Source organism: Stenella coeruleoalba (genome assembly GCF_951394435.1).
Source record: "Stenella coeruleoalba genome assembly, chromosome: 1".
In the NCBI taxonomy this organism is placed as follows: domain Eukaryota; kingdom Metazoa; phylum Chordata; class Mammalia; order Artiodactyla; family Delphinidae; genus Stenella; species Stenella coeruleoalba.
Genome location: NC_137169.1, coordinates 10,211,597 through 10,230,227, shown reverse-complemented (window position 1 = coordinate 10,230,227; position 18,631 = coordinate 10,211,597). Strand labels below are relative to the sequence as shown.

The following is an 18,631-nucleotide window of genomic DNA, read 5'->3' as shown; positions in this document are numbered from 1 at the left end:
TTAATTTGCTTTAGCATACAGACAGTAATTTATTTTCCAGCCAATTCCTGAATTTATAATTTTGATGGAATCAAAACCACAAATAGATGTTATTAAGCTTAACACTCAAATCTGATCTTGCTATCGAAGACTCCTATGATCACACCTAGCAAGGAAGAGATACTTCCTGAATAATGTATTTAGCAACTAATAAAACTCCTAAAAGCAAGCAAATCTGCAATCTTAAACCCCTCGTTCAAAAATCCAACCAAGATTGAGACTACTGGTAATTATTCCTTTTTATCTGTCTGGATGACAGTGAGAGGGGAAACTGTAATTTCAACTCCAGTGTTAACCCTACAAAAATTACAATCCATATGTGTAAACCGACAAAGATCAAAACTGCAACTAACGACCACTGTGCTGCCGGCAGCATAAATCTGGTCGAAATGCACATGGGTTTCCACTGATGCCGGCACTAACATCTTCACAGCGAAGGGACCAAGGCAGGAGGTGGAGCGCAGTGACCTCCCATTCCTCACAGGGACCTGAGACTTTCTGCTTTACTTCACAGGAAAACAGGTTCTGAAAACCTCATAGCTTAAAAACAAAAATACACCCAACAGAACTAGAAAGGCATATTCTATACCTCAAACCGGCAAGAGATGGAAAACTGAACCTAAGAAACCAAATGGTAGAAAAATAACAGAAGGCACAGAAATTTCAGTGTTGCCCATTCTAAACTGTCCCTCAACTTCAAACACCACACATAATTCTGTTTGGGGGTTCTAAACACGGGTGAACAAACCAGTTTGCCCTCATTTTTGTGGCATGTGGTGGCTCAGGAAACCTACAAAAGACTGCACCAAGAGGTAGGATTATAAGTACAAGAGGAAAAGATCGTTTATCACTGTAGCTTTAATAGAAATAAGGGGGAAGATGAATTTTAGTCTAAGTATTATTTACTGCTTTTCTTTTTAACCAAAGCAAAGATAATCCTCTGCAGCTCCACATAACGGGTAACATACAGCTCTTTCATTAAGGGTGAGATTAGGTTTTGGTCATTCAGATACTGATTAAACTAATAAGAACATATAAAATTTAAAGTTCTTAAAGTATCAAAATAGCAAGGATTTCAGACGTCATAATCTTATCTTAGAAACTGGTATTTTTATATACACACACATACAATATCATTATTTTATCATTAAAATAAATCTCTTACCTCTGAAGCTATTCAAATATTCTTTGTAATATTAAAGTATATTAAATTTACTATATAACAATTAAAATAACTACACCATCATATAATGAAAACTTCTATCAAAAAATATTTTTAAATTTCAGAGTCATGACCACAAAAATGAGAAGAGGAAATAAATAGCTACAATAAGTGCTTCAGAATGCTGAGGATTTTCTAGTCTCTTACCCATAATCCCTCAGGACTTTTTCTCAACATATGTGCCAAGTTTTAACCTTTTAAACAAAGTTACTTCCCCTTAATTTTTAGAGAAAATTTAAACAGAACAGAAAGAAAAATGCTTAAGAAATTTGAAAAATGAAAGCACAGATTACTAAGCAGCAGTTCCGTCCAGCCTGCAGTGTGGGTAAGGGTGTTAAGGACTTACTAAACCTTTAAGGAACAACTGAATAAAGAACTCTCAGTAAAAGTTTCAGGTGGAAAAAGCCATATTACATTTTGTTACAAATCCAAGAAGTTTTAAGTTTTATACATGCACGCATATTCTAAAGACTCTATTGTGGGATAAACACAATTAAGAATCACCCCTGCCCCACATGAGGAGAATTCAGGAGTGCACACAAACAGGTTAGGGCAACTCCTTTCTCATTCTTATTTCCTTTCTTGCTTTTCCTCCAGAATGAGCCAAGATGCTTAGAATAGGAACAGCTTTATCAGCAAACAAAACCTCTTAAGAAGCTACTGCTTCAAACAGTTCATGAATTCTTAAAGGAAAAGGTAAAAAATAAAAAGCCACGCCCCCATAAACATTTTGACAAAACAAACAAGATCGCTATCTTTTGTTGGTGTCACATCATGAGAGTGAAGGAAACTAATAAGCATGATTTTACTCAATTCTACCACAAACAAATCAGAATTACACTTAAAATCAGTTTCTAGATTTAATTTTTAGAGTGTATGTTAATTAAAACACGTTCATGATCTATAACATTCAGCTTAACAAAACTTTTAAAGTTATATTTTACTCAGTGGAAGAGTCAGTCATTCTCAACAAAAGAACACTAGTGCAGAAGAGGACACTAAACATCAGTGGCTTCTTGAAATCATCAATAAAACAAAATGGAAGAATTCCACAATCCTAGACACAATCCCTCTGCCATCCACACTGCTGAGGGAGTTAGGCCAAGGCAATGTCTCACTCGGTTCCTGTGGTTTCCAAACGGATTTCAAAAATAATACACAACTTAAGAGAAATGAAATATTTATAAGAAGCTCAAACCAACAAATATGTCATTAAAAAAAACCAAAACACTTAATAGACAAGGGCTGGAAAGGGATAAAAATTTAATCTGTTATTTTTTTTAAAAGCTGTTTGAGGTGCTCAAAGGAATACAATAAATCTGTTTAATCCATAAACCCCAAAGCAAAAATAACTCAAGGCATTAGTTTTCACCATAACTTAGCTTTCCAATACCAAAGATTTCACTTAATCACACTGCCTTATTATTTAGGATTAAAGTGGGCAATTCTAAAGTGAGTAGTGAACATTCATCTTGGCTAATTAGCAAAGCCTTATAAAACACTGCTACTTATTCAGTGTAAGTGTCCTGCTTAGAAACATTATAAACAAAAACTAGATTTAGGCAAGGCGGAGCTGAACAATTTAGTAGCTGGGCGAACCTGGGCAAACCATGGAACCCCTCAAACATCAGTGACCTCATCCACACAGGAGGAAAATGATTCCCTACTTTGCAGGGCTATTGGGAGGATTAGCAATGATGTACACGGAGCACCAAGCACAGCGCTAGGCACAAGAAAGACGTGCTAGAGAAACGAGTAACTGCTGTCATTGTCACCATCAACAGAAAGCGGTTCATCACTTGACGACATGATGTGTGTGTAAGTGTCAAATCATGAGGTGTGTCCCCATCAAAATACGCTGTAATGAATGAATTCAGCCAAGAACTCTTGTAATGTCCGACACTGGTTTAATCTGAGCAGTAATAAAGAAAAACGGTTGCTTTCCACATTTATCTTCTTCACTTTGAGAAACAACAGTAATGTTTTCAAATAACTCCTGCTTCTCCAAGTCATTCAACTTCCTAAACTATGTCGACCAAGCTATTAACATTAATAAAAGCAACTGTCCTTGGCGGCACGCAGAGTATGAGCAGATAACATGAATGCCAACAGGAGCACCGTGTGAGCCTGTCTGAAGCTGCAACTCCCAGTTCCCCACACAACCTTTAACGGCTAGGAAATGTCTATTAATTTTTAACCAGCTTGAAGGTATCCTTGGGGTATTTATCCAATTCCTCAGTTCTTCAGAGGCAACTTCAAATGTAAAAGTATATACACTCTCCTCTCTGTAGTTCTACTGTGAACATGGAAGTTCATGTATTGGGTTGGCCAAAAAGTTCCTTCGGTTTTTGAGTAAAAATAAAAGACACATTTTTCATTTTCACCAAGAACTTTATTGAGCAACGTATTCACTGTTCTGTTCCACTACCCTCTGCCATTTTTCAGGCAACTTCATAATTCCAACTTCCCAAAACTTTTTATCTTTTTGAGCAAAGAACTGTTCCAGGTGCCTTTTAGAGTTTTCTAGGGAAAAGAAAATTTTTTCCATTAAGAGAATTTTGTAAAGACCAAAATAAATGGAAATCCGAAGGTGCAATGTCTGGTGAATATGACAGAGAAATCAGAACTTCCCAGCCAAGCTTTTTTCTCTGGTCATCAAAGAAACACGCATTGCATTATCCTGATGGGAGATTATGCATTTTCTGTTGACTAATCCTGGATGCTTTTTGCCAAGTGCTGCTTTCAGTTGGTCTAACTGGGAGCAGTACTTGCCGGAATTACCCGTTTGGCTTTCCAGAAGGAGCTCATAATACAGAACTCCCTTCCAATCCCACCATATACAAAAACTTCTTTGGATGAAGACTGGCCTTTGGTGCGGTTGGTGGTGGTGCATTTCACTTGCCCCACAATCTCTTCCGTTCCACATTATGGTACAGTATCCACTTTTCACTGCCAGTCACAATTTGTTTTAAAAATGCAACGTTTTCGTTATGTTTTAGTAGGGAATCACATGCAGAAATACAATCAAGAAGGTTTTTTCGCTTAACTTACGTGGAACCCAAACATCAAAGTGATTAACATAACCAAGATGGTGCCAATGATTTTCAGCGCTTGATTTGGATATTTTCAGTATGTCGGCTATTTCTCACACGGTATAACATTGATTCTTCTCAATTAATGTTTTGATTTGATCGCTATCAACTTCAACTGGTCTAGTGACCGTGGAGCATCGTCCAACGCGAAATCTCCAGCACAGAACTCCACAAACCACTTTTGACACATCTGATCAGTCACAGCACCTTCTCCATACACTGCACGAATCTTTTGGGTTTTTTTTGCATTTAGGCTGCTTTTTTTACCTTTCTTGAAATAATAAAGCATAATACGCCGAAAATGTTGCCGTTTTTCTTCCATCTTCAATATTAAAATGGCTACACAGAAATTCACCGATTTTGGGCTTCCCTGGTGGTGCAGAGGTTGAGAGTCCGCCTGCTGATGCAGGGGACACGGGTTCGTGCCCCACTCCGGGAAGATCCCACATGCCGCGGAGCGGCTGGGCCCGTGAGCCATGGCCGCTGAGCCCGCGTGTCCGGCCGTCCAGAGCCTGTGCTCCGCAATGGGAGAGGCCACAACAGTGAGAGGCCAGCACGTACGGGGGTGGGGGGGGGGGAATCACCAATTTTGATAAGATTCGTTTTAAATGCATGCTGATAATGACAGCTGTCACAATGCAATCTAACAAAACCGTTTCAAGTGAAGTTAAAGACAACTAAGCATTTACTAGAGCCATCTTACGGCAAAAACCCAACGAACTTTTTGGCCAACCCAATACTGTAACAGCTCTGTAAACAGAAATGTAAAACTGTCTAAGAAAAGGAAAAACTCGATAAGTTTTAAAAACAATAATGAATTCATAATGTAGAAAAAGAACCCAGTATTTTTATCTAGGCAAAGCACAGCAAATTTTTTTTTTTACTTTCAAATTACAATTGGATTTTTAAAAATCAACAGTTTTGAACTCCCTACATTCAAGGTCCTTTTATCTTTTAGGAAACTTAATAATTAACCCTTTTCTTCTGTATGAGGCAAGTCTCACCTTCCAGTTTCCACATGGACAGGAGAACCAGGATAACAACCTTAGAGCACAGCATATTTCCTAACACACTCCATTATGGTATATATTAAGAATTTTGCAAATTCATCCACTAAAATACAGTTGAAACTCTGCAAAATGCTTTGAAAACCTGTAGTTAATTCATAAATTTCCCTATGAACAAGGTTATACACAGCAAGAATCAAAGGCACAAAAATATCAACCGGGCTTCCCTGGTGGCGCAGTGGTTGAGAGTCTGCCTGCCGATGCAGGGGACACGGGTTCGTGCCTCGGTCCGGGAGGATCCCACATGCCGCGGAGCAGCTGGGCCCATGAGCTATGGTCACTGAGCCTGCGTGTCCGGAGCCTGTGCTCCGCAACGGGAGAGGCCACAACAGTGAGAGGCCTGCGTACCGCAAAAAAAAAAAAAAAAAATCAACCAACTTATTTACCTAAATTTAGAGCAATTCAGTAGCAGTAGAAGTAGAATTAGAAATCAAAAAAATTCCTAGATTCTTACTGTTGCAAAAACATTAAAGCTGCACTAAGCTTTTAAAAACAGACCAGAAAAACAGCAGGATCAACCAGGCAGGAAACCCTCAGAGACAGGTCACCCAATGTTCAGCAAAGGCATCACTAAACTAGTGGCAGCGAGAGCTCCACTGGGGACCGACTAGGACACTGCTCACTTGGGCCCAAGGCGACAAGCTCACAAGCCATGTAACATCTAACGCTGGGGCCCTATCTCCACAGGATCGTAGCCACCTGCAACTGCCCCAAGCCCTGCTCCAACACTTGCCAACAAGAACTAGGGATGAGCGCCCTGTAAGTGGGCACAGGACCTGCCCACCAGGCACCCAGAAAGCTCAGGGCCCATCTGCAATCATCCTCAGGCACCATGGCTAGGCCTCTGTCATCCAGCCAGGCCTCCACTCTTCAGCTTTGGCCAAGGAACCTCGAAAAGAGCTGTCGGCTACTGGGGAAGGTCAAGACATCAAACTCCACTGAAGCCCACCTGTTCGCTTTTGTTAAATGTATTCTCTAATGTTAAGTTTAAATGGAACCAGTGCTATCACTTCTGCTGTTGTCCACCACAGGCAAAAGTAGACAGAAAGCAGAGTATTATGAAGAAGAAAAGGCATGCAAAACCTGGGCTCAAGCTCTGACTCTTGACACTCATTGGCAGACAGAGCTTGGACAAGTTATCCACCCTTGCTACGTGTCCATTTCCTCATCTGGAGCTGGTACAAACCACGCAGAAGCAGAGGCTAAATGGGAATGCCCACGAGACTGCTCAGTACCACTCAGCACTACTCAGGGCTCACTGCTCCGTCTGGCCGCAGCGCCACACAGCCCACAAGGCTCCACGTCTCCATCAGAGCCTCTTGCCGCATCTCTGTTTCTACTTGTTGTCCAGCAATGTCCTGTGACCTCTCATGTCCCCGTGAGTTTCTTTCCCCAAATCTTTCTTTCTTCCCCTCCTCAATGTTCTTCACAGGCATCCTCCCCACTGTGCTCTGCTTTTCGACAACAAAGTAGCATCACCTCCTCTCCCAGAGGGCTCCTGCCAACCCCTTCCCTATTCTAGAGCCTGTACACACATCAGCTAGAACACCTAGTAAACCTGACCCACACTGAGCTGCAATAAAACAGAGGATAAACTCCTCCCCGGATGTTTTACTCATCTCTCTAATCTCCCCTACCAATCCTGCCACTGAGTGCAGTGCTGGTGGGAAAGGGGCCAGTATGTCCATTTGCACAACTGAGTTTCAAACAGAAAGACTCATGTGGGGTTCTAGGTGGCTCTCCCTATACACCACCCCAGCAATAAATAACCAACACTGCTAAAAGAACACCCAATCCGGTCCTTCTTCCTGGAGCTCTCAGCCCCGAGAACTTGACAGGGCCCACCCCTGTGTCAGTCAAGTCACAGCCTCTGAAAGGCTATCCCTGGCTACCCGTCCACAGTCACACCATACGTAACCACCTGCAACACACACACACTTTATTAACATTATAAGATTTGTCTTGTTCATCTGTTCGTTGGTTGTCCCCTCATTCTCCAGAATGTAAATTCCATGAAAGCAGGGACCTGGGTTATGTTAGTTCTCTGCTGTAGCTTCCAGCACCTAACATAGTGTCTGACACAGAATATACTTGTTAAATAACAAGGCGAGGGGATGGGTGGTGGATAGCTCCAGGTTTTTTATGTGAACAATTTTAATTATGGAAACATGAACTATTTCCTTTTTAAACTGGTTATAATTTAACTGTTCTGTGGTGACTAAAAGTCACCTTAGATAAATACTAAAAACTAGTTGATCTCAGGGACTATTTACAGCTTTTAGAAAAGATTATGTGAACCTGTTAAGGGATCTCACGGCACTGTGCTCTTTATAGCTCGTTACTGTTTTTGTTACAAACTTCGTCTTCTTAACTGTCTGGCTATTAGCTACAAAACTACTTGCTGCTACAAATAACTCTTCTAATTTCCTCCTTCTAATTTGCTATAGACAGGAAAGTCAACAGGTTAGAAGTAGGCCTAAAGTAAGAGAGAAGCAGCCTACAGTGAGGCCCCGCCACGGGAAGGGAGAGGGAGGACCCACTGCTTCCTTAGCGCTAATAAAAGTGCTCCATAAATACTGACTGATTAACTGACTCACAAGCTCAGTAGCTCCTCTGCAAGAGTCACATAGGTAGCCAACCATCAGCCACATTCTGTCAGTGGCACTTACAGGTACCACGGACCCACATGCTGCACAGAGATGTTCCTTATGATTATCTCTCCTGCTCTTGACAGCAACCCAGTGAGGTTGGGTATACAGCACAAGGACCATTCCATGTTATGACACCTACTTTTAAAGATATGGAAACTGCACCCCCATTAAAAGTGACATGATTTGCCCAGCCATACACCTGGTAAAAGCCCGGGAGTCCCACGTTTTTCATTCCTTCCACTAAGCCCATGTGCATCAAGACACTGCTGCTGCTTTAGAGTAAAAAGAACTCTGGGTAAGGTTCTTATGTAGCCAAAAGAGAGCAGGGCAACAACATTCTATTATAGTCTATATTTTAAAAGAACATTTGCCAACAGTCATTTACTGCTAACAGACAAATTCAACAGAAATCAAGACGATAGATACTTCTAAATTTGGCCTTTCTATGTTCAGATCACAGTCTTCCCGTGGATTAAATACGAATATTTCAGTGAAATATTGCAAACCCGACACTGAAAACCCTCCCTTCCTCTCCACCTGGAAAGTTTCATCTGTCCCATCCAAGGAGCTTCTCACGCTCAATCTCATTACAGGGGCTGCTCAGACATGTATGAAGTTAGGCTGAATTACAAAGGTGAGAATCCAGAATTCTAGTTCAAAATGCCTAACATATGAACACCTTCGGCCACTGGCAAAACCGCATGCTCCCTGGTCAGAGACAATATGAACTGTGTTCTCACAGCACTGTGTTCTCTTCCTTCATTGCAGGTTTGCATGAGTCTTTGTTTGCCAATCAACAAATTATTTATTGAGGGCCTGTTCCATGCCAACCATCTAGGCCCCGATCAGTAGCTTACTGATTTAATGTTTGTCTCCCCCACTAGACTACAGGCGCCAGGAGAAAAGTTACTGCTGCTTTTTTGCTCACCATTGTCCTGTACGACCTAGCAGAGCGCCTGGCACATGGCAGGGGCTTAACAAACATTAGTTCAATGAATGACTGAGAGACAGACAGAGGCAGAGAGGCAGAGACAGAGAGGGAGAGAGAAGAGGAGGGGCCACATTGTATGCAAAGGAATCAGGGCTTTCCACTGCCCAGAACACGCCGCATGATCCACCAGCGATCTGATGAATTCTGAAAGGCACCACATGCAATGCACAGCTGTAGGCACAGCAGCTGTCATGCAAAGGATCAGAGGCCCAGAACTATGAAGAATTCAGCCCTTTGTTTCTCTCTGCCTGCCTCCTAACCAAAATGAAGTTAGGTCCACTGTCAATCTACCTGTCAGCTGCATGTCTTCAACATCTGGCTTTCAGAAACACTAAGTTAATATTGCTACTGAATAAAATTTATGTTGATTTATTCTCTGACATCACTGCCTGAAAAGGTATTTAAATGTCTGAGGTCACACATAAGACCTAAATAGAACCAAGTTAACATAAAAAGTTCTCCATTTCAGGTCTTTGTAAGCTATAAATTAGCTTTCACAGAGTACTTAATTTAAAAACAAAAAAGGTTTGACTATTTAAACTTTAGATCATAAAGAGCAAACACAGCTCCTTACCAGCAAGCTATTCAAAACAGACTGTTAAGTTCCGAGAGGCAGCCTCACATAAGTATTTTAACTAAAACTTAAGATTCAGTCGGTTATACACAGCTCGGAGTAGTTATAAATAACAGGATAATAAGAAATATGAACTACTTAACTCAATGCAAAAACCCAGCAATATGGGCAGGTATAAAAATGAAGATGTGTAAGTTCATGTACCACTAATAAAACTTATTTTCAGTTTTTTCCCCCACATTCAAATAAAAAAACAAAATTAAGGAATAAATAAAAATCTATGAAATGTTCTAAACATGCACAGCAAAGTACGCTGAACAGAGAAAAGCATTAGGATGAAGTTGCTATTAACCTATTAACCTATGACTATATTTAAATTTACATGAGTTAGTTATGCTTAGTAACAGAGTAAAGATTCGCTGCCCTCCAAACTCCGGCCCCTGCAAATCACAGCTTACCTAGAAAGGCTGGTGACATTAGTTATACACAAAGTGAACACTAAATAAAGGAACAATTTGAATTACGTGAAGAGTTTGCAAACAATTATGCGCTAAGCCTAACAGCAACAAAAATCTCAAACCTCAAAACAGCAAACAACAACAAAAGCAAACAAACAAAAAACACCTGGCAATTTTCTAGACCCTGATCATCTGATTCATGATCAAAGCATTTAATGACCTAAAACTGACGAAATCGAGTTAGATAAACAGCGAACATGTATTCAGTAAAAGGCCTAACAAACTCCCTTGGATGGGTTATTGATTATACCGTAAAATACAAAGAATATGTAATGGAAAAGTCAGAATAGACTTTTTTAACTTCTCGCCTACATTTTTAAATGTTACTTTTACATTTTTCCAAAGTCAAGTTTACATTATGATTTTATTTACAGTATGACTGCCACAATTCACTTTGCAGTGTTCTAAGTAAAGGCTGGACTCAAGTTCAGATGGCTACAAACATTTATTTAAGACTTAGGGCGGGCAAAAAAAAAAAAAAAAAAAAAGGAGATTTATATTAGTAAGAAACTACCATACCCCTCGCCTTGGCATATATTCAAACAGGGCTCTACGAAAGATTCACTGATTAATATTGAAATTCTTCATTAAAAGAAAAAAAACAAAACAAACAAACAACGTGGAGAATGCCAGCTGGAAATATGATATATCCAACCAAACTATCTTCCTCCCAGAAATTATCCCCTGCCTTCTGTAAGTGTGACTACACTTCACCTTTTGTTTGAAAACATTATTAAACAAAATAAAACTGTTGGAGTTGAGTCAAAAGTAACAGCACACCGTTCAACTTCCATTTTGTTAATGGCCTAATTTCAAAAAGGTCTGCGCTGAAACCTTCGCCAGCCGCGAGTGTTGCAATCGTGTGCAGCGCAGTCTTGAGTGGCGTGGAGTGGCCCAGGGCCCGGCCCGGGGAGGAGTGGGGCGGCCGGATGGCAGGGCCCGGCCCGGGCGTAGCGGCAGTGTACGGCCCGGCCGGCTCTCCCTGCCCCGGGAGGCCAGTGCATCGGCCGCAGCGCGTCCGGCCCTCCCGCACAGTCCGGGCGGATGGACACGAGGCCGCCGAATCTGCGGAGCTGGAAATGTCACTCTCGGAACACATTTTATGACGCGTTGCTGGCGAACAGCACAAAAAACTAAGAATATACCGGGCGTGCAGTGTACGGCTCTGGAGAGACCGACCGCCGCTCCCACCCGCAAGTCCAGAGACCTGCGCTGTGGACAAGGGAAGTGACAACTGGCCTCGGGCCCCTCGCGGTGCGCGTCCACTCACTTTTCCGCGCCCGGCTCCTCCACCCCAAGTTAGAAAAGAGCTCGAGCGCGGCGTCCGGCGCCGTGATTCAGCAGCGCCGGGGGGGAGGGGGGGAACTGCACCCGGGGGGGGGGGGGGGGGGCGCGGGGGAGGCTTGGCACCGGGTCCGGAAAGGGTCACTGTGAGCTGCGGGTGCTGCCCGAGCCCCGATTCGGCCCGGGCCGGGCAGCCGCGGGGAGCAGGGGCGGCAGCGGGCTCCTACCTTTCCTGCTTTTCGGGGAGCTCCGCTTGCTCCGGGCGCTGGCTCGCTCTTCCTCAATCGCAGCTGCTATCTCGGGGTTGTCTTCCCCATTGTACCAGACCAGGAGCTCCTCGCCCGGCGCGATTGGCTGCGGGGAGAGAAGAGACAGGCGCCGGGCCAATCAGAGCGAAGGTTGTTGGCGGGGCGGGGCGGGGCAGGCGGGCGGCGCTCCCAGCCGGGCCGCCCGAGGCCAGCCCGGCAGGAAGAGCTCCTCCGCCTCGGCGGCCGCGGGCCGGACGACGCGGGAAGGGACCCTCTGCTGGAGGGAGGACCTCACTTCCCGGCCGCCTCCTCCCCGGAGTCCGTCCGGTGGATGTCGGGATCTGATAGGATCGCTTTAAACTTAAAACTGCCATATGTTCCGGAATCTTACTGTTGGAAGCCTCACAACTAACCACGCAGAAGGAAAAATATGCCACGGAACCACAATGTCCACGAAACCTAAGCTGATGAGAAAATTAAAGCATAATTTAAAACACCCTGGCAGTTTGGAAGACGTGATGAAAGCTAATTATCAGCGCAGGTTTCAGAGTCCAAGAGCAAGTTAAGCACGATAAGACCTACATGCCAGTGCACATTTATAATGCACCGCTAATTATATCACGGAAATGCTAAAAGAAGAGGCGGTGCTGAGGACCCGAGCGTCCTGGCAGTGTATTGTCTCTGCGCTGCTGCCAACCTGCTCCGGTCCTTGGAGAATTCACTGCCTTGCCCTCTGTACTACACCTCGAGTCTACAAGACAACTTTTAAATTTAGAAAGAAATGCCTAAAAATACCTCACGTGTCATGCTCCTAAAACATGAATTCTTAACAGTCATGTACACCACCACCATGCTGATTATACCTAGAGAACAAGAGAGTGAAGAAAAAATACACTGAGTGGAAAGATTACACTCCTAAGTAACACTGAAGGAAATGGCTTATTGGTTTCTCTCACAATGACGCATCTGTTCAAAAAGTTCCAAGAGTATGAACACAAGTAAAATTCCACCTAAAACCCAGTGAATAAAATAAAAATCCATGAGTCCATACTGATATGAATGAATGAAGAAATGAATGAATGAACGGACAGGTAAATAAATAAGGAGAGCTCTTCCTATAGTAGATCCCAACTAATCAATGAAAAAGAAATAATGGAATTAAAAAATCACAACTAGACAATCATCACAGATTAATAATTGATTCAGGCAAGAATCACCAATGGATGCTAAAACTAGTAGATTAAAGTTTGAGGAATAACAAAATATTTGCATGGTCTCGAAATATCTCCCCATAAAACATTTATTAATGACAAAGAGAAAAACAGTACCTTTATAAGACAAGTCAACATCATATGCCTCCTGATATGATGCACAGAAAAGAACACAGCATCACTTCTGGAGATGAAGTAAAGCATCACTTCTGCTGAAAATGCATAAATGTAATTCAATCATGATAAAACTTAAGAGAAGGCCAAACTGGCGGACCTTCTACAAAAATTACTGATCAATTCTCTCAAAACTGAAATGTTATAAAAGACTGAGGTGCTATACAAACTAAGGAGACTGATGGGACATCACAACTGAATTCAATGGAGTTTTCTTTGCCTAAAAGGACATGATTGGAACTGACAAAATTTGAATAAGTATAGATTAGCTTATAAAACACTGTGCCAGTGTGAGCTTCTTGATTTTGATCACTGCACTATAGTTATGGAAGAGGATACCCTTGTTTTAGGGGCAGGAGGAATTCCATCTAAGATGTCCATTTAGAAACAACATAGTCACTTCAACATACCTTCTAGTCTAGATAAAGTCTTTGAAAGTAAATATTATTTTGTTTCATTCTCTGCAGAACTCAATGTTTATATAGTCCAAATTTTAAAATATTCTAAATTCTTTAAGATAAAAGAACAAGCCACTGTTTCCTTTGTTCCTCCAAGGATGGCTAAAACCTGCCATTTTTTAAATCTTTAAACCAATGTATTATTTCCCTTCTTGAATCAGTTACACCTAAAACAAAAAAACTTAATCTAATGTATAAAATCTTAATGAGTTCAAATAGCCATTACAGATGCCTTTTGGCACTCTTATGAGCTAACCTGTTTTTGTTGAAGGAATGAGCTTCTTTATTTAAGTAAACTATTTCTAGCTCCAAATGTATATATAGTATGCTTCTTCTCTATGTTTTTGTTACAAGTCACATATTTATGAAATGGTGTTATCATATAATACTTGAAATGATTAGGGTCCGCAGAGATATGTAAAGTCTTAAATAAAACAAAAGTAAAAAAGAACATGAAAAGGAGTGAGGGAAAATATATTCCCCATTTCTTCCTAAACCAAACAGCATAACCAAAACACTGGCTAGAAGAACCTACTGGACATCTTCGAGATTGATCCCCGACTCAGCCTAAGCATCTACATTCATGCCACTCCAACCTTGTGCAGAGGACTAACTGTACTAGCAACTGGGTGAAGTTAAATATCAGCACAGACTCTCTACTTAGGAGGGTCCGATTTTGTTCTTGCAAAAACCACAAAACACCCCAGTATCTGTTTTTACCTCAAATCTAATATACAATTTCTAAATGGTTGTTAATGAACTGAATAGCTAGATTAAGAGCAACCTGATTTGTTAGCTACTGAACAACCTTCAAAATTGTTAGCAACTGAGATGATCATGACATTATTGAGCTATGTACTTCCCAACTTTCTATTAAAACAGCTACACAAATAACAGGGCTTTATGAAGAAGAGGAAAATAATACATCTTTTAAAATGAACGATTGCTTGCTTCTTCTGTACTGTAGTTTTTTCTTCTGCACTGCTTAGCGCATTTAAGATTTTGTAAGTCAAATTTCAGAAGAAAAGAAAATTTATGTCCTTAAACACAGGAAATACAAACCCACATTTAAAAAAATAAAGTCAAAAGTCCAAACAACCTTTTTTTAAATATATTTTGATATTTAACAAAAAACAACAACAGGAAGACTTTAAACTCTTCCTTTGGGTTCTGACAGGCTTATAGAATGAAGCACACTCTCTTCTCTAAATATCAGTAAATATAAACCTGAAATTTTACCAGACCAATTAGGTACAGGCAAGGGTTGCCACAAATATTCCTGACACTAGGTCAAATTAAGAGGAATACTCCAGAATTATGAGAACACACAAAGCACTCCACGCTTACCCACCTACCATCTATCCCCCAGCATGATCTTTTAAAAGTCACGGGTCAGACAGCTTCAATTCTCAAATGGGTGAACTGAAGACTAAAACTCATATGTTTCCCTACAGGCCAGTAGGCCCCCCGATCTGGCCCCTGCCCACCTTACCAGCCCCATTCACCGCCTCTCCTTGCTCTACCCAAACCAGCCTTTGTTCTATTCCTTTAAAAAAAAAAAAAGAAACAAACAAAAAACCCCCAAAAATCTAGCTTATTCCCACTTCAATACCTTTGCTTCCTGAACTGCTCTTCCAGCAGAGATCTTCGAGTGGCTGGCTCCTTCCCATGCCAGTGGGGGAAGGGAAGAGGTGTCCCCATGTCTTGTCTTCCCTGACCTACCAGAGCTACAGCAGCCCTCCCCCTACCTAGACAATCTATCACATTTTATTGTCTTCAGTGCACTTATCACTATCTGAAATTATTTTGTTTACTTGTTCACTTGTTTATTATCTGCCACCTCCCCCATAAAATGGAAGCTCCATGAGACCAGAGACCTTGTCTGTTCTGTTCACTACTATAGGAGAATACCTGGTACACAGTAGACACTCAGTATTTGCTGAACTAATAAATAGATGAATGAATGGAGAGCAAGCTAACAATTAACCTTCAGGAATTTAAAACAGTTTTTAATCATATTACAAACAAAACCTAGATTACAGGTGAGAAGGTGATACAGAACATCACATGTAATTTATTTACAAAACCTAACCCACAGAAAGCTTAATCTAGAAGAATATAATCACAAGTAAGGAATCTGAAAGGCCTTATGCATACTTGAGCAAACATCAAAGGTCAGGATTGGGGGAGGTCTGCAAAGATCAGAGCTATGTTACTTCCAACAAAGAAAGGTAAAAATAACAGTAGTAGTATAGCTAGTTAACACTTTGAGTACTTAGGTTAGACTAGGAACTCTTCACAGAATCTTACACATATTGGTTTGTTTAATTTTCACAACTGTATTATTAATTTTTACTATTACCTCCATTTTTACAGATGAGAAAACTAAGACAGAGGGTGTAAGTAACTTCTCATGGTCACACATCTCGAAGCCAAAATTTGCTCACAAGGCAGTCTGCTCCAGAGTCCCCAATCCTAACCATGACACTACACTGCCTTGCCAAAAATAACAGCTATCATTTATGTAGCACTTATTAGATGCTAGAAATCTACCCACAATCACCCATGATAACCATATGAGGTCGACACTATAATTATCTGTATCTTACAAATAAGGAAACTGAGGCACAGGAAAGTGACTTGCCTAAATTTACACAGCTAGTAAAATCACAATGACTTGCCTTGGGTCACACAGCAAGCCAGGATTTAATCCAGGGGTCTGGCTCCAGAGTTCACTCCCAAACACTATTCTCTCTTGCTTCTCAATGGTTCTCGGCTTTGCTATCAGAGATGAACACATCATAACTTGAGGTCTGATGAAAGAACTGCCAAGTGCCCCAGTATCTCCCTGGGCTTCCTCTGCCCTGGAACCTCATTCCTACTCCCTCAGTTGTCTCATATGCATCCCCTCGCTGGTACTTCATCTCCACCAGAATTCTGCCTCACTGATTCAACCAGATGTAACTCTCACTTTAAATTAATTTGAGAACAGAATGAATTATTGAATCAAATTTTGAATCCAATTTCCAACTCCAGTGTAACAAAATTGTACAGTAATGCCTACCAGAAAATCATGCTATTACAATCCAGCAGGAAGAAGGTTATAGAAGTTTTAAATGAAGAAGTACCACAAAAAAAAATATTTCCTACAGGAATTGAAAGCAAGGACGTGGGTTTATATGAGGTAAAGGGCAATCCAACTGCCTAAAGATGACAGGGAAAAATACAAAGGCAAGTTAAACAGCTGTAAGCTAACTTCCAAAAGTCCTAGTGCTACACACAGGCAAAACTCAGCATGCTACAAAGCTGACCATCATCTTAAATGTTTGTTCATCAAGAGTTTTCACCTACATGGAGATAATTTTTTTCATGGACTGTCCCCCAGTCTATGACATTTTTAATGGAAGTAAGTGAATAAGGAAAAATCTGCCTTACAGCAACTTTGGCAAACATACCTATTCCAAAAAGCAAAAAGCAACAATCATCTATCTTTAGAGCCTCAAGACTCTGCCTGAGAGAACATTTCCCTGCAGGATGAGTGCAGATTTGCCTTCCAGGAGAACATGAAAACGAGGGAGACAGATGTGGGCTTGCTTGTTGCAGGTATAACAACGCTTCCTAATTCTAACTTCCCTGAATGTACTCAGTGACCTCTGACCTCACCACAAACTCTAAAACATGATTTTCCTCTTCTTTACATTACTTGTTGATTTTCCTCAACAATTAATGTCTCCAAATAAAAATTTGGCAGAAGTAAGAAACATGTTCTGTGTAATTTCCATTCTGAACTAAAATTTAGGGAAAAGAAAAGCTAATCCAAAGCTACACTATACTGAAGACTAAGAATGTGTTTTCAGTTAACACAGAACCACCAGAGCTATTGAGAGTTTCTTACAGTTAGATAAACTGGCCAGTCAGACAGTGCCCAATGCATCTGTATCTTAAGAGGAGGGAAGCAGCTGCCACATGCTTAACTCATCAGTACCTATAAAGACGCCGTACGTAATTACTCAACACGATCTTCCTGCTTTAGTGCCCTTCCTCACACGAAGCAGTGGCAACTGCATATTTAAAACACAGACCTTTCACTGTTTCGATGAGCCACTTTCAAATAGAACCCTTTCAAGGTCTTCAAATTCACTCCCGACGGTCACGACTGAGGACAGCGTTTGCAGAAACGCATGCCGAGTAACTACCGGCAGGCTAATTCTAACACTCTTACCTTTAAAGTTTTATAGTAAATGGCCCTGTTGATTTCCAGTGGAAATAAATTTTGCTCTTCTCCTGAGCAAGCCCAATTCACATAGCGCAGCCAGTTCCCCTTCTCTGGATCGGTGGCATCAATGCACATCCACCCCAGGTTTGGGTAATAGACCTTGGGAGGGGGAAAAACACATGTTGTTAAAATAAAATATCGTTTAAAGGTTTCCATTTTCAACTTCTAAGACAGTTCTTGCTCATTATACGCAAATACTCTATAAAAGCATTTCACGGAAACAAAATAAATAAGCAACAGAAAAAAGGAAAATAAAGATGAAAACTGAGATCCAAAATTGTATAATCCTCATTAGTTATTTTTCTATTTGGGTGTAATTTTTTTCTCCTAAACTTCAAGTGCTATAAGGAAATGCGCTTGATGATCTCCAAATGCTTCGCAAATACGTACACAAAGACAAGTGACAGCTCTACTCCCTTCAGGGTAACAGAGGAAGAGTGAGCCCGCAGCGGTGCTCCACAGCACCGGGATGCCCTGAGCTTTCTGGGCTGCTCTGCAAGTCAGAGTGTGGAGGCCCAGTCCTGCTGGGGCTCACAGCTCAGCAGGTGCCTTTACTGCAGGGCTGACAGAAACTTCAGTAAGTGAACATGCGGTGTGAACCTCCACGTGGGTGACAGGGTATGATGCTTTTGCAAACTCCGCTGACCTTAAAACCTTCTCTATCCAGAGCAGGGAATATCGGTGTCCTTCCGAAACAAGACCAAAAACCCGACCCCTCTTTGAGGAGTCAGATCAACTCTACTCTTGCAAGAAGCTTCCCCTGATCATCCTCTCTCAGTGAATTCCTCCTGCCAGATGCTCCCAGCATTCAGTCCTTCATCTTAAA

At 41.5% G+C, this 18,631-nt stretch overlaps 1 protein-coding gene across 5 annotated transcripts in view; it reads right to left on the bottom strand.

The window, feature by feature from the left end:
- PRDM2 (PR/SET domain 2) overlaps positions 1–18,631 on the bottom strand; it is a 118,678-nt gene that overhangs the window by 56,328 nt on the left and 43,719 nt on the right. For all 5 annotated transcript variants that reach the window (XM_079945365.1, XM_079945367.1, XM_079945364.1 and 2 more), the window contains 2 exons: positions 17,752–17,904; positions 11,666–11,792 (listed from right to left, as the gene is read on the bottom strand). In XM_079945365.1, the coding sequence (XP_079801491.1) occupies positions 11,666–11,792; positions 17,752–17,904 (280 nt within the window). The remainder of the gene's footprint in view (positions 1–11,665; positions 11,793–17,751; positions 17,905–18,631) is intronic.